The 22,256-nt window shown below is 43.8% G+C and overlaps 1 protein-coding gene across 3 annotated transcripts in view; it reads left to right on the top strand.

The window, feature by feature from the left end:
* Positions 1-22,256, top strand: part of ANO2 (anoctamin 2) — a 342,917-nt gene that overhangs the window by 184,563 nt on the left and 136,098 nt on the right. For all 3 annotated transcript variants that reach the window (XM_082742732.1, XM_082742731.1, XM_082742733.1), the window contains 2 exons: positions 3,533-3,615; positions 8,999-9,109. In XM_082742732.1, coding sequence (XP_082598858.1) covers positions 3,533-3,615; positions 8,999-9,109 — 194 coding nt within the window. The remainder of the gene's footprint in view (positions 1-3,532; positions 3,616-8,998; positions 9,110-22,256) is intronic.

Here is a 22,256-nt window from a genome sequence, read left to right on the forward strand (position 1 = left end):
GGAAAGATTGCCATATTTCTAGGCCACCAGGGAACATTTCCAGGGGACACTCTATTCTCTGTTCTCATGTGGAATCGCCCCTGCCCAGGAACACATGGCCAGTAGTCAGCCCACAGAAGTAGGGGCAGGGAGTAGGAGGAAGTGGCGCTTGTCACCATGGGGCCCTGGAATTGTTCACAGGAGGGGTTCAGTAGAATGAGCTGGAGCTGGAGCTTGTTGCCTGGGAGTTGTAGGCAGCAAACTCTGTGTCTCCTCGTCAAGCAGGGCATCTCATGATTATCCCCAGACCCACTGGGACTGATTGGAACCCAGAATACATGTTCAGTTTTTGATATATTGCAATCCTAATTCCCATTCATTTGTCTTAAGAGAGTCCCATGACTGAGTAGCTAAAGCTTAATGACGGTGGGCCCATAATCCCTTACGGACTTTCCTGGGATGTGTAATTCCTTGTTGTAGAGAAACTGGCTTTTCAGTTGTACTTGGCCACTCTCAAGCCCCAACAACTACCTCTTCTCTTTCCTCAATAGCTGTAATTAGCAGATGGCTCCCAGCCCCTGGGCTCTGTGATCATTTACTGCCCCCACCCCTGCCCTTCTTGCTCCCCCTCACGTGGCAGCACAGGAGAAGCATGGAGGGTGGGATGTGTCAGAGCTTCCTGGCATAGCGTGGGGTTCAATTGTGTTTTTTAACAGTCTTGCTGAGTTTTACGTGATTGTGTATTTGGTCACAGCAGCCAAGAGCCGCTGGGCACAATTGCCTGCAAATTACAATGAAAAATAACAGTACTGCCTCTCATTACCATGATTATTATGATCAGCGGTGCTGTGCTGGGTGGGCCTGGGCTGGGGCCTAGCCTGCCAGGAGGAAGCCTGGGGAGAAGTGGTTCTCTGCAGAAACAGTCTGTCAGTGGAGCAGGAGTGGGGGCCCACTGAGGTGCTGGCCAGCAGGGCCTGGGTCTGTGGGGTCTTCAGGCCGAGCTCCTCTGTGGTTTGGCTTCAGACTCCAGGGAACTCTGGAAACCTCATTGAAAAGGGAAGTAAAGGGCAAGGGTTCCTGAACCCTGTTCTGAAGAGAAGTTACGGGCATTAACTTTGGTAGCAGGCAGGTCCTAGTTGCATGTCTCAGTCCTGCTCCTTGCCAGCTGGGGGTCCATGGCAAGACAATGTGGATGTAGCTCCATGTCACAAAAGTTAGCACCCTCAACCAATGTGCCAGGTGCCTGGGGCAAGCTTCTTAACCTTTGGGCATCACCCTGCTCATCTGTGAGATGGATGAAGGAGTTCCTACCCCACAGTGTTTTGGGGACAAGTGTGCAGAGCACTTGGCATAGTGCCTGGCAGGGGACATACGCCAGGAGCTGTGAGCTGCTCTTCCTTGTTGTGGTAGGCCTCCCTCGTCCTCATGGCCCCTCTGCAGGGACTTCTTTGCCCCTCTCCTCTGTTCCCATGCTCTGACTTCTCTTCTTCATAGAGATCACAGTCAGGAAGCACTGCGGACCCTGCTGTATGCCGAGCCCTCCTCGGGCACTGAGAAGAGCCTAGGAAAAGGAGGGATGCCTTCCTCCCCACCTTGTCCCCAGAACATCCCCAGGCCTGTGCCAGTGTTGGGAGGTCAGGATGCACTTAACACTGAAAAGCCGCAAATCCCTGGGAGAAACCCTATGAATCTGTGCACTGTAATGTAGCACCAAGTCAAACAAATGGAGCTTCTAGCAACTACACATTTAGCCGGTCTGTAGGTGTCTTTTCCGCTTGGTTCTCTGCTGTGCCCAAGGCAAACAAGCAGCCAAGAGCTTAGGAAGTTTACAGCCCTGTTACTCCACCACAGACCTGAGTTGCAGACAACAGTGCAGCGTGGCACCTGGTGAAGGGTGTCCAGGCTTTTCCTGTGGGTGGCGTCGAGGTGTGTGCAGGGGTGGCCTCAAGGAGTGTCCCTTCCCTTCCTTTCCAGGGCACCAGACCCTGAAGACAGTAGGAGCGGAGAGGAGAGGGTGCCCGCAGCTGAGTGGGCCAGGAAAGGATGAGGGTAGCCCATGGAGGGCAGCAGAGGGGCGCAGGGCAGTTTGTAGGACTTGAGTATGAGGAGGGCAGCGAGGAGGTGACATTAGCAGCAACCCAGGTATGAGGTTGTATGTTGACAGAGCAAGGGAATGGATTTAAACAGAGGGGTCGGGCCACATCCACAAGGTCTGCCCATCCAGAGAGAAGAACTTGGAGGGTAAGGAGCCATTGAAAGTCTAGATGGGGGAGTGTTGGCATTCTCCCTCTCCCTGCCCCTTCTTCACTGCCCAAATGCCATTGTTCTTCAAGACTCAGCTCAGCTGGCTTCTTGGGCAGCCAGCACTCCCTCGGCTGCATGCCCACAGCTCTCCACTGGGCCATTCTTAAGGCCCTGAGCACTTCATGCCTTGCATGGTAGCTATTTACAGTCCCTCCCCATAGACTGTGAACAGTTTGAGAGCAAAATCCATAGCAGAATCATCTAATCTCCCTCAGGATGTCTAGAAGGCTGTTTTGTACATTACAGACACCTTAGTCAGGCCCAGTTCTTTTTGCAGGTTTGGAAATTTAGTCCAGCTTGCTCAAAGAACAAGAGAGATGTTGTAAGAAAGCCAGAAGCTAGCTCCTGGATGTGGGTGACAAAAGGGAGCCAGGCATCCGGAAACTGGAGCTGGGGGAGCTCTCTGGAATTCTGGCCCTTTCTCCTGTCAGGTGCTGCATGGTTCATCCCAGTTCTGCTTCTCTTTGTGTCGCTTAGTTTCAGTTTTCAAAAGAGTGGGTCCATATGGTCCATCAGCAGGCTCCGGAGGAGGTGTCGGTCCTGGGGTAACGAGCCGTGGCTGTCAAGTGGAGGGTGCTGGCTCTGCCCGGAGCACGTTGGCCTGGCCCTTCGAGGGGCTTTGGGTGGAGCAGACTGACCTCGTGGGGATGGGAGACACTCAGCAGCTACTTGCTAAACAAGTAGAGGCCTGGGTGAATGCCCTGTAGGGGAGAGCTCTCCATCAGCCATGTGCAGGTGGGCTCAGAAATCAGGTGGAGCTATGAGGCGACTGTTACAGAACCTCAGGATGGGATAGTTGGGGCCCAGGGAAGGGAAGTGGTGCTGGAGACAGAAAGATGGGAGAAAATGAGTGAGAATGCTGAAGAAGGTGCAAGAGGAAAGAATGTACATGTAGGGAAGATGAGCTTTGTCCAAAAAGACTACAGACCCTCCCCTTCTTGTTGTCTTCATCCTTTCGTCCTTCCTTCATTTCTTGAGATCACTGTTTGCCCTCTTCTCATGACCTAGAAGTAGGGAGAGGTGCACGCCTGCATATGTGCTGGTGTGTCTCCCTTTACCTATATCTGTTGGGCTCTCAAGGATGGGGACTATTTGGAGCAGTTCCAGTTAGAAGTAAGAGGAAGGGAATAAGTGCTTTAAGGAGAGTCCCTAGATTTGAAATCTCTTAAGTTTATCTTCTGCCTCCATTGGTGATCCCAAAGGGTACTCAAAATTCAATCTTTAATAGAATTTTTTCTTTCTCTTTAAGCTACCATGTTTCTGGAAAACTGGAAGAGGTTACAGATGCGACTGGGCTACTTCTGGGACCTGACTGGTATAGAAGAGGAAGAAGTGAGTTCACTTGCATACTTCTCTGGATCCTTGCTTGGTTTCACCCTGCAAATAGATCTTCTTGAGTGAGGTGACCAATTAAATTTGCTGTCACATCAGCCAGTCCCTGGCTCCATGGTCTTAACTGTGGTTGGTATGCACTGAGGCCAAGAGCTCAGATCCCCACTCTTCTCCTGAAACATTGGACCTGATGGGTAGTCAGATGTCCCAGGGACCCTCTCTGGAAAAAGAGATGGCACAAGAGAAAAGCCTTTGTGGTTCCTTTTAGATTTAGCTTAACATTCTTCTACCTCCCATTTCATGGGTGCATGAAGCCAGAGAGTAGGAATTGCTCTCATGTAACCCAGAGCACACACCTGTCCGCATGCCTCTGTAAGCCTCCTGAGGGTCAAGGGAGAGGTATGGGTGCCAAGTGCTGATTGCCTTTGGTGCCTATGGAAGAAGAAAGAAGCTCTGAACTACTATAGTGTAAGCCAGTACAGCATGGGTGAAACTAGAGGATGAGCTAAGGGCAAAAGGTAGGTTCGTCTAGAAGGTTCTTCTCTAGTTTTATGAACAGATGATATTAAAGATTGAAAACAAATCAGCCTTTCTTCTGGGCTCTTACGAGGGCCCCAGGCCTGATGTTGGTGAGCTGGCAATGAGTAGTGTGTGTCTGGTTGCTCACAGTTCTTATCTATTCCCACACGCTACCACTGACAGAACAGTAGATGTAAATATTGGATAGGAACTCCTGATATTGTGGACATTGTTGTGAGGGGATGGGAACAGTGTCTAGAAAGATCAGGTGGCACTCACATCTGCCTGAGTACTGACTTGCAAAGGCTTTGCGCAAGCATAATGGCGGCTACGCGGAAAGCATGCCTTTTCTGTATTCTCCCCCAGTAACTGATGCGCCTCGCCTTAGACTAGGATTGCTGGCTTTGTGGCCCTGATGTTTTATGACCAAGCAAGGACCTCTCCAATTTAGTCTTGTTCTCAAGCTAACTTGGCTCCATATGTCTGTCGCATGATGTTGTTTCTTCTCCTTGATGCTCTCACTGAGCAGATGGGCATTCCATCCCCATGCACTGAGTGCCTGTGCTCACTGTGTTCCAGGCCCATGGATTAAGCATCTGCCTGGACACTAATGGTATCGTGGGTTCCGTGGCGGATCAGAGTACTTCCACGTGGGTTCTGCCTTCAGAGGGGATACAAATTAGGAGGATAAGTGTCAGAGAATAATGAAGGCAATTGTGTTTTTTGGTAATTAGTGGCCAAATGAGTGCTTCCAATAGAAAGAGTTATGGAAGTGGGACTACGGGGGTTTTCTGGTTGACATCCTTGCCCTATGGATGAGAGGGACAGAGAGGGAGAGAGAAGGTGGGGGGGGGGGCGTCCAGGGAGTTGTGGCGGGTGTAGGGAAGCAGGAGCTCCTGCTCTCCTAATGCAGGGCCTAGCGTGGCTCCCAAGAAGAGAAGAAGACACATCCTGGCATCCAAGCCTGCATGGGGCCAGAGACGAGCTAAGTGTGTCTGCTAAGTAGAACCGAGGAAGCCAGAAATTATCTGGAGAGGAGGTGTAACACTCACATGGAGAAAGCCATCGGTTATGACTCAATGTCCTCAAGAATCTCTGTTGCAGGCCCCTGGCAGGGAGTGTGGGATAATCCATTTTGTTTCTGGAGCCAGTTTTCCTGTTTTCTGATTAACCTAGAGATCAGGGATAAGTTCATAGGTGGACCATGATTTTAGGAACTCGTGTGCAGGCTGGGAGTGGGCTGGCCAAGACTAGTTTACCTGTGGCACAAGAAGAGTTTCGTCATGGGCCCTGTCGCTTCTGACAGGAGCTTACGGCAGGGCTTCCTGTCACATAGCAGGCAAAATCCTCTACTCACCTTTCTGAACTCAGTACATGTCATTGTCCATGCCCAGACCTTCTGGCCACAGAGACCTTCATCCTCTCCCCAGCTCATTCTAGTCTTTGCACCGGCTGTTCCCTCACCTAGAATGCTCTAGTCTCCACGCGGCCTACCCTTTCTTGACTGTTCCATCCCACCCAAACCATGACCCTGTTCAAATGGGCCTTCCCTGAATCCCTTTCGGAAGCAGCCAGCCACATTTTTTTTTTTTTTTTTTTTTTGGTGCAAAATGGTGGTTTATTAAAGCACAGGGACAGGACCCATGGGCAGGAAGAGCTGTTGATCCGGGTTGTGAGGGATGGCAGGTTATGTACTCTGTGGTTGGGGGAAGGTGAGGGAAAGGGAGGTTTCAACGGAGTTTTCATATGCTAAAGAGGGCCTACAAGGTGCCAGGAAACCGAGGCCTATCGGAGGCCTTGCCCTTGCGACTTGATCAATGTCATCTTTAGGCCAGCCATTAACATCAAGATAGTTGGGAGACTTTTTGGTGGGATGTCATAATCCTTCTATGGATCCTCTTTGTTAGTGAGATTTAGGACATTTGTAAGCCAAGGGAGACTCCTGTCCTGAAGGATTGTGATCTCTGCAAGTTAACTATTTACCATTTATGGCAGTCAGGGGTGCCCGAGGAATGCCACACACATTACCAAGGGGAGGGGAGCGGGTGGAGAGGGGGTGCAAGGTGCCAGCCTTTGCTTTGTCCTCAGCCAGCCTCCTGCTCCCTCATCATTCCCCCCTGAACAATTTTGACCCTTAAATATTTAAGGTGGTTGAAGGTGGAAGGTCTCATCTTCTGTAATTATTTCTTCAATTTTTCTTACCCCAGCTGCTGGTTTCTTACTTGTGCGTGTGTTTGTCTGCTGTCACCTTCCTCCCCTTGAAGATAATCTCATGCTCCACAGTGGCCTCAGAGCCTAGAAAGAAGGGCGGAGGAGCTGGAAGACTCTTCGATGAAGACATTTGTTGAGTGTATATTTGGGTCTACCTCTTTAGGTCAGAGAAGGTCCTGAGCTGTCCAGGGCCTTCCTTCAGCCAGCTCCCGAGGAGACCAGCCAGGTAGAGGTAGCTTTGGGAAGTATTTCCCAGAGTCGTGGTGGGACAGGTTATGTATTTGTGACGACTTTGCATCAGACCACCTGTCCAGAGAGGCCACGTGTTCAGAACATTAGGAATAAGGAGGACCCACCTGTGGCTGGGGGCGCTGGCACAGCCCACACACGGGCTGGATTCTGCTCTGGCCAGGAGCTCAGTTGTCCAGCTCCCGGCCTTTGGGGAACTCTGTAACCCCACCCGACCTTCTTGGCCACAGACAGAGAGATCCTTGTCTGACCTGCTTTAGCTGGAATGCAGAACAGCCAAAGACTCTGCTCTGAGAGTCTTGGACTCCTGTTCATGTGGCGAGAATGCTCAGCTTGTTTTAAACAGATGAAGGGTTCTGAATGGGGGCCCAGCCTGGGGTGAGGCGGGATGAGGGTGAGGTTGAGGCGGGTGAGAGGGATGGGAGGACGTGCCTCTGTGTGATTCACGGCTCATCTTTGGAAAGTCAGAGGCAGGTCAAGAGCAGCCTCCTAGTCAGAAGGGGAAGTTCCTTAACTCCTTTGCCAGGTATGAAAGGTAGGAACAAGGCTAGCTTGAGGCGGTTTAGGATCCACATTATGGTACTCACCAGAAAGGTTCTGCTCTAGTTTTTTAATGAAAATCTTGCATGGAAATAACATAAATGAAAAGCGACCAGATTTCAGGGGCCATGGAGGACAACTTCAAATCAAATTTCTCAAAACGTTCCCATAGGGTGTTCATTGTTGTTGGCAAAAGGATTTTTGCAGGAAATGTGTTTTTTTTTTCTCTTTTAATTTTTTATTTTTTATAAACATATATTTTTATCCCCCGGGGTACAGGTCTGTGAATCACCAGGTTTACAACTTCACAGCACTTGGAAATGTGGGTTTTAAAAACATTAAGCAAGTGGCTTCACAGTAGAACTTTTTGGAGCTAATATGCTCATTGTGACTCTCAGGTGATACATTGTGTGGGCTTTTCCAATCTCTTAACCCCTGGAATCCCTTTTTAGCTACAACTCTTAGCACACACATTAGGAAATGATGTGTTGGAGAATGGATGAAGGTGAGAGGCAAAATCAGTGAGCCTCACAAGCCTTTAGCGATTTCTGGGTGCTCCACGTGGTACTAATTACTATGAGAAATAGAAAATAAGACATACTAGGTTGCAGATCCTTGTATTAGTATAAAGAGACTCTCAGATGCAAAACAGCTAGGAAATCCTGGAAGAAAAATACGTAATTGAAAACTGCACGTGGTATAAGTTATACAATTCTAGGCTATTCGAGAGGGAGGAGACTCCACCAGGTTGGCTGTGGTAGAGAAGTCATGGAAGGGATGGGGCTGATGTGTCTTTGGAGGTCGGTAATGGTGGGCTGCCTTAAAACCCTGGAATAACATCACCTCCTGTTGTACCGATTATGTTTCTAAGCCACCTTCATGGTTTCTCCTCTCCAATGTCATGGCATGTCCCAGGAAAGCCAAAGACTGGTCAGGAACCTAACTTGTTGGCTTTTGGAATCTCTAATGCGTGAGCTTTGGTGAGGAAATGGTGTGTCCTCTGAGTCAGCTGTGAGCCAGCGCCTGAATCTGTGCACAGGAGTCATTGATAAATGATGCGGGAACATGCAGTCCTCACACCTGTAGATGTTCGTCCTCGGACGCTGCAGGGAAGACCTGCCAGTGAGGCCAGGTGTACACTGTTAAATTCCCTTTGAAGTAAGTCATGCGCCTTCCTGCTTCAGCACCTGCGTTGATTAGACTGCAGCCCTCTGGATTAGTCAGGTGCTCTTTCCCGTGCCTGGTGACTCACTGTTCAGGTTGTGTTGCTGAATGGCTCAGTGATATCTCTTGAGCATTGGTGTACTTGCCAATGAGTTACTCACCTAGGCTGCACAGGAAACAGGTTCAGGCAAGCAAGTTTTAAGATTCCCCGTGGCCATCTTTAACTTTGATGTTTATTGGTCGCCATTTTAGCTTGCAGAATAATGGAGCAGGAAGAAGTTTGGTCGTTGCCCTAACTCCCAGCTGCAGGGCACATCTGTTTCTCTAGCTGGGATTTGGCTCACTGAAACTTACAGTTTGAGGTATGAGAATAGTTAGTAGCATGACCAGATGCTTCTGTTTGTATCAGTTGCCCAGTTAACATTTCCTCTCTCCTTTCTCAACACCGGCGCCATCCCCAGGAACGTGCCCAGGTTTGGTTTTCAGTGTGGTAGCAACTGTTATGTGTTCCCTTTCTCTCCCGTACTTTGTATTCCTGGTCTAGACTCCTTGTGGTCGTGTGTGGTGTAACGGTTCATGTCTGATAGCATTTGATCCTAAGTCCTGACTTTAGTGTGCTTGTGGCATCTGGTTTATAACCCACAGGCCAGAGCCACTCTTCTGCCGGTTTACTAACTCCGCATTGACTCTTGGGTTTTAGGAACACTCCCGACCTGAGTATGAAACCAAAGTTCGAGAGAAAATGTTGAAGGCGAGTGGCAAGTCGGTTGTCCAGAAATTGGGTACCAATACGACTGAGAATGAAGATGAGGTAAGATGCTGGCACTCGCTGCTCACTGTCTTCTTTATTTCTTAAGATCCTGTCATCATCTCATTTGGAGTGCCTTCGTGGACAGAGACTGGGCTGGGAGAAGGGGTTGACTGGAATGGGACGGAAGGGAATGATTCATGACACTTCTCTTCAACCTATACGCAGAGCTCATGGGGAGCAGGGTTTTGCTGTGACTTGATTTATCTCTCTTTCCTGGGTGGCAGTGTCTGGGCAAAATGGGAGAGCAGGTTGGAGAAGAAAGAAACAGTTTCCGGCCCAGTTACTCTGAACTCCATCACTTAATTATCTAATAATGACAACTACCACCATATCAACAAGCACAATGGCAGCTAACCCCGGGCGAGGGCTTGCTCCAGGTCAGGTGCCATTCTCAGTGCATCATATCATTTTATTCTCAAAATAAATTTAGGAGGCTGCCATTCTTGTTGGGTTAATGAGAACTAGTGAAAAAAGTTATATTCATAACTTAAGTCAGTTGCCAAAGGTCACCCAGCCCGCATAAATGGTGTGTGGACCTGGGATTCTAATCTTGGTCTGTCTCTGACAGTTGGTGCATCTAATCACCAGTACTGCCCTCTGGGGCAATGAAGAGGTCCGAGCAGGAACTGGCTCTTTGGGCTGGCAGAGGCTAATTCATGCCTGTGCTTGCTTGAGCTGCTCATAGAATGTTCCTTATATTTCATTTTATCTGGGTGGGCCTTCATAAGTAGGAATGGGATGGTGAACATGTCTCCTGAGTCCTATTTCTGAGTTTTAGGGTGGCATTCAGACATTAAAACAGAGCTTCAGAATCTGTGCTGTGATCTGCAAATACTCTTGGTGTGCGTGAACTGGGGGGTTCGTGTGGGGGGCTCCTCTTTGGCAGTGCCTATCTCCTCTGAGCGCCACCCTGCTTTGAAACCTGTGTGTGTGTGTGTGTGTGTGTGTGTGTGTGTTTATGTCTTTCCTAATCTGGCTCCTGAAAAAAATCAACAAGATTGGAAATCTGTTGTTTTTGCATGTGTCTTTTCTCCATCTTGGATTTGAATTCAAATTTCATTTAATTTTACATTCTTAAAGTTGGAACCATTCATGTTAACATGCAAATTTATTCAAGCACCAAAACAGAAGAATGTGGTGTTTTTGAGCCCAGAACACTGGCTTTTTTTCTTCTTTCTCTCTCTCTCTCTCTCTTTTTTTAAAGAAAATAGGACTTAAACAGAAGAGAGAGAGGGTGGCCCTCTGAGTTTTTTTTTTTTTTTTCTTAGACAAAAAGTAACTGCAAGACCAATTATTTGGGGAAAATAATGAATTTGTTTTTAGGAAAGCCTAATCATCACCACCACCCTCATCAGAAAGCAAGCATTCTTGTACTGTCAGCTTCGGCAACTCCAGGAAACCTTTCTCCACCCTAGAGCAATATACAAGGGATAATTTTATGGAAATCACATGTAACTTTTATTGACCACTGACTCATTTAATTTTAATTCCATAGACGGGAATGCCAAGGAGCTGGAATTGCGTACATTGAGGCTGTGGTTCTAATATAAACTTTGCTTGGATATATATGCATGATAGGTCACATAACTTTCAGGAACCATGAATAATTGAAAAACATCTGAATGCATTATGAATGATACATATGTTTATGTTTTAGCATTCAACATCTATTTCCATTACACTGTCGAGAATGCAAAGCTCAAAGCATCTAATGTCTTACGGGTACTGGGGAGAAAATGACCTTCCCAGATGAGCAGCGCAAGATGAAATTGGCCTGGAATTTGATTGTCAACATTCTTCTTGTGTTCCCTCCATTCTGTTAATATTGTAAATATTCTGTTCTTGCTGTAAATCTAGCCAAAGGTGGGAAATGATCGGGGCGGCGGGGGGGAGCACATGTTGCTTCTGTTGGGTGGGATGCAGCTCTTGCAAGTGGAAAGAGTCAAGGTCAATGCTCACAGCATAACATGGCTCTGGGGGCACCCTCATGTGTGGGATATTTAGGAAAGACACCTTCTGCTGGGGAATAGAGAGGGACTAAGACCCAAAGTCTAGCTGGTGGTTTTGGATATGGGTCTTTCATCCCAGAGGATCATCTTGGCTCTGCCTTCATGGTGACCTTCAGGCTGCATATTCCCACCTCTCCTTACTTTCCTTCCTTTTGGATGATCAGGTACCATTTATTGAGACCCAGAGCAGTATGGGAATTTGCTGAAGGTCACAAAACTTGTGGGGAAGCTGGTAGTCAAACTCAGTTTCACCTATCTCCAAGGCCCGCTGCTCTCTCTCTTTTTTTTTTTTTTAAATTTGAGGATACCGAGCCCATTTTTAAAAACACCTTTATTTAGTTCTCAGACCATAAAATTCAGCCACTTAAAATTTACAATTCATTAGTTTTTATTATATTCACGGATTTATGCAGCCATTTCCACCATCTAAGTTTTAAAATATTTTTATCACCCCAAAAAGAAACCCTGTACCTAGTAGTTACCAAACTCTGGGAAACAATTATCTACTTTTTGTTCTATGGATTTGCCTATTTTGGACTTTCATGTCAGTGGAATCATACAAAATATTGTATTTAGCTTCCTTCATGTGGCAGAATGTTCTCATGATTCACCCATGTTTTAGTTACTTCAGTGCCTAATATTTTTTTGATTGCCAGATAATATTCTGTATTGTGGATATACCTGATTTATGACCTGATGGACATCCAGATGGCTTCCATTTTTGGGCTATTATGAATAATGGTGCTATGAATATTTGTGTGCAGGTTTTTGTGTGGATAAGTGTTTTCATTTCTCTTGGATATATGCCTAAGAGTGGAATTACTGGTTCTCTCATGGTGGCTGCATATTTAATACTTTGAAGAGCTGCCGTACTATTTCTCAAATTAACGATACTATTTCACATTATTATATATTTTAAAGATTTATTTATTTATTTTAAGGAGAGAGAGTGAGTGTGTGTGTGTGAGTACATGCATGCATGCATGGGGATAAGGGGAGGGTCAGAGGGAGAGGGGGAGAGAGAATTTGAAGCAGTCTCCCCACTGAGCATGGATCCTAATGTGAAGCTTGATCTCATGACCCTGAGATCATGACCTGACCTGAAACCAAGAGTGGGACACTTAACCAACTGAGCCACCCATGTGCCACCCATTTTATGTTCTAACCAAACAATGTACGAGGACACCAATTTCTCTACAAACTGGGAACACTTGATATTATCTTTTTTATTTTATCCATCTTAGTTGTGTGAAATGGTATTTCATTGTGGTTCTCTTTAGCATATCCCTAATGACTAATAATGTTGAACATTTTTTCATGTGCTTATTGGCTATTTGTATGCCTTCTGTGGAAAAATGCCTATTCAGATTCTTTGCTCATTTTTAAATTATTTTTTATGATTGTGTTGGAAGAGTTATTTACATAATATGAATACCTATCCCTTATGTGATATGATTTACAAATACTTTCTCCCTTTCTATGGATTTTTTTTCACTTTATTGGTATAATTCAAAGCTCAAGAGTTTTCTGATGTAACTCAACTCGTATGGATTTCCTTTTATCACTTGTGTTTTTGTGTAATATCTAAGAAACCATTGCCTAGTTCAGTGTCATAAGATAGACTCCTAGGTTTTCTTCTAAGAGATTTATAATGTTAACTCTACCATTTTAGGTACATGATCCATTTTGAGTTAATTTTTCTGTATGATGTAATTAAGGGGTCCAAATTCTTTATTTTATTTTTTTTTGTAAGTGGATATTCAGTTGTCCTAGGACCATTTGTTGAAAGACTCTCTTCCCCATTGAATTATATTGACACCCTCATCAACAATCTATTTACCATAATATTTATGGTGTGTTGCTTCCACACACTGTTCAGTTCTGTTAATCTGTATATCTGTCTTTATACCAGTGCCACATTGTTTTAATTATTACACCTGTGTAATGAGTTTTGAAATTGGGAATGTGACTTTTGACTTTCTTTTTCAAAATTGTTTTGACGATTGGGGTGCCTTGCATTTCTGTATGAATTTCATGACCAGCTTGTCAATTTTTGCAAAAAACCCAAACTAGAATTTTTGATAGGGATTGAGTTGAATCTGTAGATTAATTTAGGAACCATTGCCATCTTAACACTATAAGATCTTATAATCTATGAACATGGTATATCTTTTTGTTTAGATCTTCTTTAGTTTCTTTCAAGAGTGTTTTATATTTTCAGTGTACAGGTCTTATACATAGTTTGTTGAATTTATTTGTAATTATTTTATTCCTTTTAGTGCTATTGCAAATGTAATTATTTACTTAATTTCAATTTTTCATTGTTCATTATGAACATATAGAAATACAGTTGATTTAAAAAAAGAGATTTATTTATTTAATTTAGAGCGAGAGAGAGCATGTGAGTGAGCACAGGGACGGGCAGAGGGTACGGGGAGAGAAGCTCCAACAGACTCTTCTCTGAGTTTAGAGCCTGACACAGGGCTTGATCTCACGACCCTGAGATCATAACCCAAGCTCAAACAAAGAGTTAGATGCTCAACCAACTGTGCCACCTAGGGGCCCATTCACTTTTTGGTATATTGATTTTGTATCCCACAGCTTTGCTGAACTCATTTTTTAATTCTAATTGTTTTTAGTGAATTTCTTAGGATTTTCTATTTATAAAATCATGTCATCTATGAATAGAGATAGTTTTACTTCTTCCTTTCCCAATCTGGATGCATTTTATTTCTTTTTCTCCTCTCTGTCTCTCTCTCTTTTTTCCCCCAGCTAATTGCCCTGACAAGAATCTCTTGTAAAATGTTGAATAGAAGTGATGAGAGCAGACTTCCTTGTCTCGTTCTTGATCTTAGGAGAAAAAAATTAGACTTTCACTGTCGAGTATGATGTTAGCTGTGGCCCATTGCTTTTTTTTTTTCTCTATAAGGCTTCCCAGAGAACAATTTACATTGCATCAAGATGATACTGATCCGAAATGAAAATTCTCTACTGTAATGAGGTGGTAACTACACGTCCACATTGGGGAGGGACAGTGCAGAGTGTCCCAAGGTTGGTAGGGTCATGGTACTCTAATTAAGTAGCTGAACTTGTCTCTGAGCCTCTTCTGCTTCAGCTGTCACATGGGGAGAGTGAATTTTAGCCTTTGCAGTTCTGAGAGTTGGTGACTTTCTTTGTTTTTGCAAGAGATGATGTTGGTCATTAGCCCAGAAACTTTGGGGCATAGACTATCTCTTATTTGTCTTAGATGTTGTTAATTTGGATATTCTTACATCTATTTTTTTTATATCTGCTTTTTAAAAAAAGTTTTGAGTTCTAGTTAGTTAGCATACAGTGTAATATTAGTTTCAGGTGTACAGTATACTGATTCAACACTTCCAAGCAATACCTGGTGCTTGTCGCGACAAAGTACACTCCTTCATCCCCATCATCTACTTAACCTGTTCCCCTCCCCCACCTCCCCTCTGTAACCATCAGTTTGTTCTCTATAGTTTAGAGTCTCTTTCTTGGTTTGCCTCTCTCTCTCTCACTCTTTTTATTTTTTACCACTTTGCTCATTTGTTTTGTTTCTAAAATTCCACGTAGGAGTGAAATCATACAGAATTTGTCTTTCTCTGACTGACTGAGTTTGCTTAGCATAATACTCTCTGGCTCCATCTATGTCATTGCAAATAGCAAGATTTTAATCTTTCTGATGGCTGAGTAATATTCCTGTGTGTGTGTGTGTGTGTGTGTGTGTGTGTGTGTGTGTATACCACATCTTCTTTATCCATTCATCAGTTGATGAACACTTGGTTTGTTTCCATAATTTAACTTTTGTAGATAATGCTGCTATATACATCAGGGTGCACATGTACCTTTGAATTAGTATTTTTGTATTCCTGGTAGTGCTATTGCTGGATCATAGGATAGTACTATTTTTAACTTATTGAAGAACCTCCATACTGTTTTTCAGAGTGGCTGTACCAGTTTGGATTTCCACTCACAGTGTAAGAGATTCCTTTTTCTCCCATCCTCGCCAACACTTGTTTCTTCCCTTTTTTATTTTAGCTGTTCTGACAGTTATGAAATGATATCTCATTGTAATTTTGATTTGTATTTCTCTGATGATCAGTGATATTGAGCATCATTTCATGTCTGTTGTCCATCTGTATGTCTTCTTTGGAAAAATGTCTATTCATGTCTTTTTAAATGGGATTATTCATTTTTTGGTTATTGACTTTTATAAATTCTTTATATATTTTGAATACTAACCCTTTACTGAATATGTCATTTGCAAATATCTTCTCCCATCCTGTAGGCTGCCTTTTAGTTTTGTTGATTGTTTCCTTCACTGTGAAGAAGGGTTTTTTTTGTTTTTGTTTTTTGTTTTTTTTTTTATGAAGTTCCAGTAGTTTATTTTTGTTTTGTTTCACTTATCTCAGAAGACATACCTAGAAAGAAGTTCCTATAGCTGATGTCAAAGAGGTTACTGCCTGTGTTTTCCTCTAGGATTTTTATGGTTTCAGGTCTTGCATCCATTTTGCACCTATTTCTGTGTATGGTGTAAGAAAGTGGTCCAGTTTCATTCTTCTGCGTGTTGCTGTCCAATTTTGGCAACACCATTTGTTGAAGAGATTGTCTTTTGTTCCATTTGATGTTCTTTCCTGGTTTGTCAAAAATTAATTGATCGTATAGCTGTGGGTTCATTTCTGGATTTTCTGTTCTGTTCTAGTGGTGGCTGTGTCTGTTTCTGTGCTGGTACCATATCCTGTCTTGATTGCTACCACTTTGTAATATAACTTGAAGTCTGGAATTGTGATGCCTCCAGCTTTGTTTTTCTTTTTCAAGATTGTTTTGGCTATTTGGGGTCTAATGTGGTTCCATACAAATTTTAGGATTGTTCTATTTTAAACAATATTTGTTCTTCCAATCCATGAGCATGGAATGTTTTTCCATTTTTTGGTGTCCTCTTCAGTTTCTTTCACTGGTTCTATAGCTTTCAGAGTACAGGTCTTTTATTTATTCATAGGCATCTTATAGTTTTTGGTGCAGTTGTAAATGGTGTTGATACCTTAATATCTCTTTCTGTTGTTTCATTATTGGTGTACAGAAACACAACAGATTTCTGTACATTGATTTTGTATCCTGTGACTCTACCGAATTTGTTCACCAGGTCTAGCAGTTTTTTGGTGGATTCTTTTGGGTTTTCTGTTTAGGGTAACATGTCATCCACAAAGAGTGAAAGTTTCACTTCTTCCTGCTCATAGGACTTTCAGCACTATATAACGATGGTGAGAGTGGACATCCCTGTCTTTTTCTTGACCGTAGAGGAAAAGCTCTCAGTTTTCCTTATTAAAGATGATAATAGCTGTGGGTTTTTCATATATGGCCTTTGTTATGGTAAGGTATGTTCCCTATAAACCTACTTTCTTGTGGGTTTTTATCATGAATAGATATTGCACTTTGTCAAATGCTTTTTCTGCATCTATTGAAATGATCATATGGTTCTTATCCATTCTTTTATTAATGTGGTGTGTCATATTGATTGATTCATGAACGTTGAACCACCCTTGCAACCCAGAAATAATTCCCACTTGATTGTGATGAATGATTTTTTTTTCATGTACTGCTGAATTCATTTGCTAATATTTTATTGAGAATTTTTGAACCCCTGGTCATCAGGGATAGTGACCTGTAGTGTTTTTTTTTTGTTTTGTTTTGTTTTGTTTTGTTTTTTAAAGTGGAGTCTTTGTCTGGTTTTGATATCAGGGTAATGCTGGCCTCATAGAATAAACTAGAAAATTTCCTTCCTTTTCTTTTTCTTTCTTTCTTTCTTTTTTTCTTCTTCTTTTTTTTTTTTTTTTTTTTTTTTTGAATACTTTGAAAAGAATGGGTATTAACTCTTCTTTAAATGTTTGGTAGAATTCACCTGCAAAGCCATCTGACCCTGGACATTTGTTTGTTTGGCGTTTTCTCATTATGGATTTCATTTCTTTGCTGGTTATCAGTCTGTTCAAGTTTTCTATTTCTTCCTGTTTCAGCTTTGGTAGTTATGTGTTTTTTAGAAATTTGCCTGTTTCTCCCTGGTTGTCTAATTTTTGGGGATATAGTTTTCATAATATTTTCTTATGATTGTTTGTATTTCTGTGGTGTTGGTTGTGATTTCTCCTCTCTCATTTGTGGTTTTATTTATTTGGGTCTTTTTTCTTTTTTTGATAAATCTAGCTACAGTTTTATTAATTTTTTTTTCAAAGATCTAGCTGGTGGTTTCATTGATCTGTTTTGCTGGTTTTTGTTTATTTTTTTGTTTCTGTATCATTTCTTTCTGCTTTAATCTTTTTATTTCCTTCCTCTTGGCATCAGGCTTCATTTGTTCTTTTTCTAGCTCCTTTAGGTGTAAGGTTAGGTTGTTTGAGATTTTTCTTATTCTTTTTTTTTTTTTTTAAGACTTTATTTATTTGAGAGAGAGTGAGAGAGAGCATGAGCGAGGAGAAGGTCAGAGAGCGAAGCAGACTCCCCATGGAGCTGGGAGCCTGATGTGGGACTCGATCCCAGGACTCTGGGATCATGAACTGAGCCAAAGGCAGTCGTCCAACCGACTGAGCCACCCAGGCGTCCCAAGATTTTTCTTATTTCTTGAGGTAGGCCTGTATTGCTCTATACTTCCCTCTTAGGATCACTTTTGTTACATTCCAGAGATTTTGAACTGTTGCATTTTGTGGTTCTTTTTTTTTTTATTTCTTTTTGATTTCCTGGTTGACCCATTCATTGTTTTCTTAGCATGTTGTTTAGCCTCCATGTATTTGTGTTTTATCCAAATTTTTTAATGTGGTATTGATTTCTAGTTTCATAGTGTTATGGTCAGAAAAGGTGCATGGTATGATTTCAGTCTTTTTGTATTTGTTGAGATCTGTCTTGTGACCTAAAATGGATCTATTCTGAAAGTGTTACATGTGCTCTTGTAAAAAATGTGTGTTCTGCTGTTTTAGGATGAAATGTTCTGTAATATTTCTGTGAAATCCATTTGGTCCAGTGTACAAAGCCATTGTTTCCTTGTTGATTTTCTGCTTAGATGATCTGTCTACTGATGTAAAGGGGTTTTAAAGTCCCCTACTATTACTGTATTATTAATGATTAGTTGCTTTATGTTTGTTATTAACTTTTTTTTTTTTAGGATTTTATTTATTTATTTGACAGGCAGAGATCACAAGCAGGCAGAGAGGCAGGCAGAGAGAGAGGAGGAAGGAGGCTCTCCACCAAGCAGAGAACCCAATGCAGGGCTTGATCCCAGGACCCTAGGATCATGACCTAAGCCGAAGGCAGAGGCTTTAACCCACTGAGTCACTCAAGCGCCCCCATTAGTAACTTTTTAATATTTGGATGCTCTCCTGTTGGGCACAAAATATTTACAATTGTTAGATCTTCTTGTTGGATTGTTCTGTTAATGATTATGTAGTGTCCTTTTTGTCTCTTGTTATAGTCTTTGTTTTGAAGTCTAGTTTGTGCTACTCTAGTTTTCTTTTGACATTCATTTGCATGGTAAATGTTTCTCCATCCCCTCACTTTCAATCTGCAGGCATCTTTAGGTATCAAATGAGTCTCTTTTAAGCTTCTTACATCTATTCTTATGATTTTCAAGGGTATGGGCATAGCAAGGATTGCAGTAATGATAACATTATGGGTAATATTTGTGGGGTGCTCATTGTGTGTAAGGCTTTACATGTTTTGTTTTATTTAAGTCTCAAAACCGTTATGGTCTCCAGTTAATGCATGAGAAGCCTGAGGATTAAAGAAGGAAACAATTGCTCAGTGCTAATATGTGGGAGAGCCTGAGAGTGAGCCAGGTGGTCTCACTCAAAGCAATGTTCTTGAGCATTGTGCTCATTCTGTCTTTCGAATGTTTTCCCTCAACATAGCCTCAAACACTACTAAAAGGTCATGCTTGCTTATTCTTTATTGTACTAAGGACAAGATAGGGGTATTCATTGGAAGGATGGGTATAAGACCAACTTGCTGCTCTGTTTCTTTCTTTTTTTTTTTTAATTTTATTTATTTATTTGACAGGCAGAGATCACAAGTAGGCAGAGAGGCAGGCAGAGTGAGAGGAGGAAGCAGGCTCCCTGCTGAGCAGAGAGCCCAATGCAGGGCTCGATCCCAGGACCCTGAGATCATGACCTGAGCCGAAGGCAGAGGTTTAACCCACTGAGCCACCCAGGCACCTCCTGTTGTTTCTTTTTGTGTTAATGCTCACGGGGCGATGGTCTGTGTCCACTGAGGACAACAATGAGTAGAATTAGCTCAGTTTACAGTAGGAGGTTCAACAGACAGTAGGGAAAATTCAGGAACATAAACACACACATATATATATATATATATATATATATATATATATATATATATATATATGTTGTGTTTCCAAGGAAGAATATAGAGTCTGAGACTTTTTAATAAAAGAATAGGCTCTCTCACTTTCACACTCTCTCTCTCTTTTTTTCCCCCTGGATCAGTTTAAGTCTTTTCTGGACTAGTCTGTCCTGGACAGATTTGGAGGTTTTCTCAAGTTTCCCTCTGAGACAGGATTTTTCTGTTTTTACAGGATGATAAATCTCTAAGCTATCTAACCCTGCTATGAATGGCAAGGTTGGTGAGCAATCCTAGTCTCTCCTCTCATCCCTCTGACCTTTCACTCAGCCCCTTCTAATTCCAGCTCATGCCTCCCCCCGCCCCAATAAACTTTGTATTAGCCAGGGTACACTCAGAAAGCAGAGCATTTTCCAGTCAAGGGAAAACAATACGAGGACATAATTACAGAGGTGTTTGAACTGGGCAAGGAGGGGGAAACATCCAGGAACAGTGAGGCAGCCACAGGGACTTGCTGCCATTCTTAGGACTAGAAAGGCAGGGAGGGAAGTGGGCTTACCAGAAACTAGGCACCGGGACCACACAGTGGGAGCCAGAACCCTGCAGGAGGTGAAGCCCCTTCTAGAGATGCCTTCTGAAGCAGGTGGGGAGAGTGGAGGAGAAAGGACCTGAATCCCCTGCTCCCGCCCTCCTCTCTCCCACCAGTGCCCCGCCACAGGCCAAGCCCAACTCAGAGTCAGTTATTGCCTTCAGTCTGGGGATGTCATTTTCAGGGGTTAGTACCCGGCATCACTGAGCAGAGGAGGGGAATGATGGAGAGCGGATCTCAGAGCAAGGGGCAGAGGACCGGCACAGGTGTTCGGTCAGTAAGTCAGTGTATCCTTCCTCATCATAGCTGACTCGACACAGAGCCTTACCAGCCTGGCCCCAGCTTTGGGGAGTTGAGAAGCTTCTGGGGCAGAGAAATAACAATTTGGCAAAAACCATAAGAATGCCCACCACTGACAAAATGGTCAGGGGTTCAGACCACTCATGAGTCTTTGTGAACGTTTGTGTGAGCACATGTGAGTGTGAGTTCGTAGATGTGTGTTGGAGAGACAGAGCCTAGGTGTGATGGGGGTGATCTGAGTGATAGAAGTGGGAGCAGATCACCAACGGCTTCCACAAGGAAGGGAAATGGATTTTTGTGTCAAGGAGCAAGGAGGTTGTAGCAAGCTGGGGGGAAGGCAGGAGTGAGTCTTCAGAGCATATTCTCCCGTCAATCATACCACGAAAAGAAACCTAAGGCAAACTCCTGTCGAACTGGCCCCGGGAGTTTACCTCGAGGGACTTGTCGCCCAACTGTTTATCCAGCGTGGCCACGGCACCTGTCCTCCCTCAGCGCCCAGCACAGCTCGAGATGCTACATCTAATGAATGTTTTATAGGAGCATTGAAGCCGGAGCCTGTGCCAAGAGGAGGCCTGGGGATAGATGGGTGTTAATTTACTGCACAGTGCACCACCCTAGGGACAATTATTTCAAAAGAAAACTCATCTAAAGTTAAAGTATTGAAACATTTACGACAGATGCCTCTGGCAGGCGCAAACAAACATGTGGAATAAATTATGCATAATTGTAGGGCCTTTGACGTGGAGGCTGGGACAAGAGCAACAGGAAGCTCGGGACTGTCAGAGAGCTCTGGGGAGAAGGGGGGTCCAGGGAGGGACCGGCTGTCTGGGCCCTCACTCTGGGCCAAAGGGTCTGGCCCCGGCTTTCCACAAAGGCCCTTGGTTGGCTGTTGGGATGTTCCCGTGGAACAGAATAAAGTTCCCTCAGGCCTTCTTTGAAGACACTAACTAACTTGACTGCTTGAGGGTCAAGGAAGAAAAAAAGAATCTAAGTAATTCTCTCAGACTCTTCTTAGGGGTGAAAAAGATTCTCCATTGGCACAGGGAAACACTGGGGGCAGGAAATGACCCGGTTTGCCAAAGGGTCCCGTAGTGAGGAGCTAAGGTGAGGCTAGAGCCTGGGGCCATTGCTGAAAGCCTTGTATTTGCATCAGTGCCGACAGTCCCTAGTCTGCCTTATTTTCTGGGTGTTTCATGGCCTCTCAATATTAAGGATGAGTTTCTGAATGCTGGGGCCGTTCTGGGCCTTCATTCTGTCCTGTGCTTCTGCATGAACTGAGGACCAACTATCAGGAAAGCGGCTGATTTGATCCCACGCTACAGGGCCTTCTACAGGAGTCAGGCCCCTTGGTTTGCAGACCAGCCCCTTCAACTGATAAGGACTGACTGACTGAGGGCTGGTCCCCTCTCAAATCCCCTGGTGCCACGTCATTCATCTCTGCTTCCCTGGAATTCCTCAGGTTTGATAATAAGGCAAAGGATCAGGTCACTGTACAGTGGAGCTCTGTGGCGAAACACAGCTTACAAAGTTGACTTGTAACTGCAGGACCCCCACCCCCCAAGCCCCACTGACCATTTTATGTACTTTTATTTACTTTATTTTATTTTGTTTTATTTTATTCATTTTTTGTTTTTACTAATTGATTGTTATTTTCTTGTATTTTTTATTCATTGTTTTCAGCTCTGGCTCATCTGTTTCTCTCTCTCTTTCTCTCCATCGCTCACCCACCCTCTAGCTCTCACTGTCTTTGTGCCATCTCTCAGGGAGAGGCTTCTGTTTCTCACGCCAGGTCCCTTCCTCCCTGGGGCAGTCTTGCCAAGGAAAATGGGTAAGCAAAGGAACAGAGAAATGGATAGAGTGAGGGGACGATGAAATAAGTCCCATTTGACTTTAGAATAGAGATGTC

The sequence above is a fragment of the Mustela nivalis genome, assembly GCF_964662115.1.
Source record: "Mustela nivalis genome assembly, chromosome: 7".
Lineage (NCBI taxonomy): Eukaryota > Metazoa > Chordata > Mammalia > Carnivora > Mustelidae > Mustela > Mustela nivalis.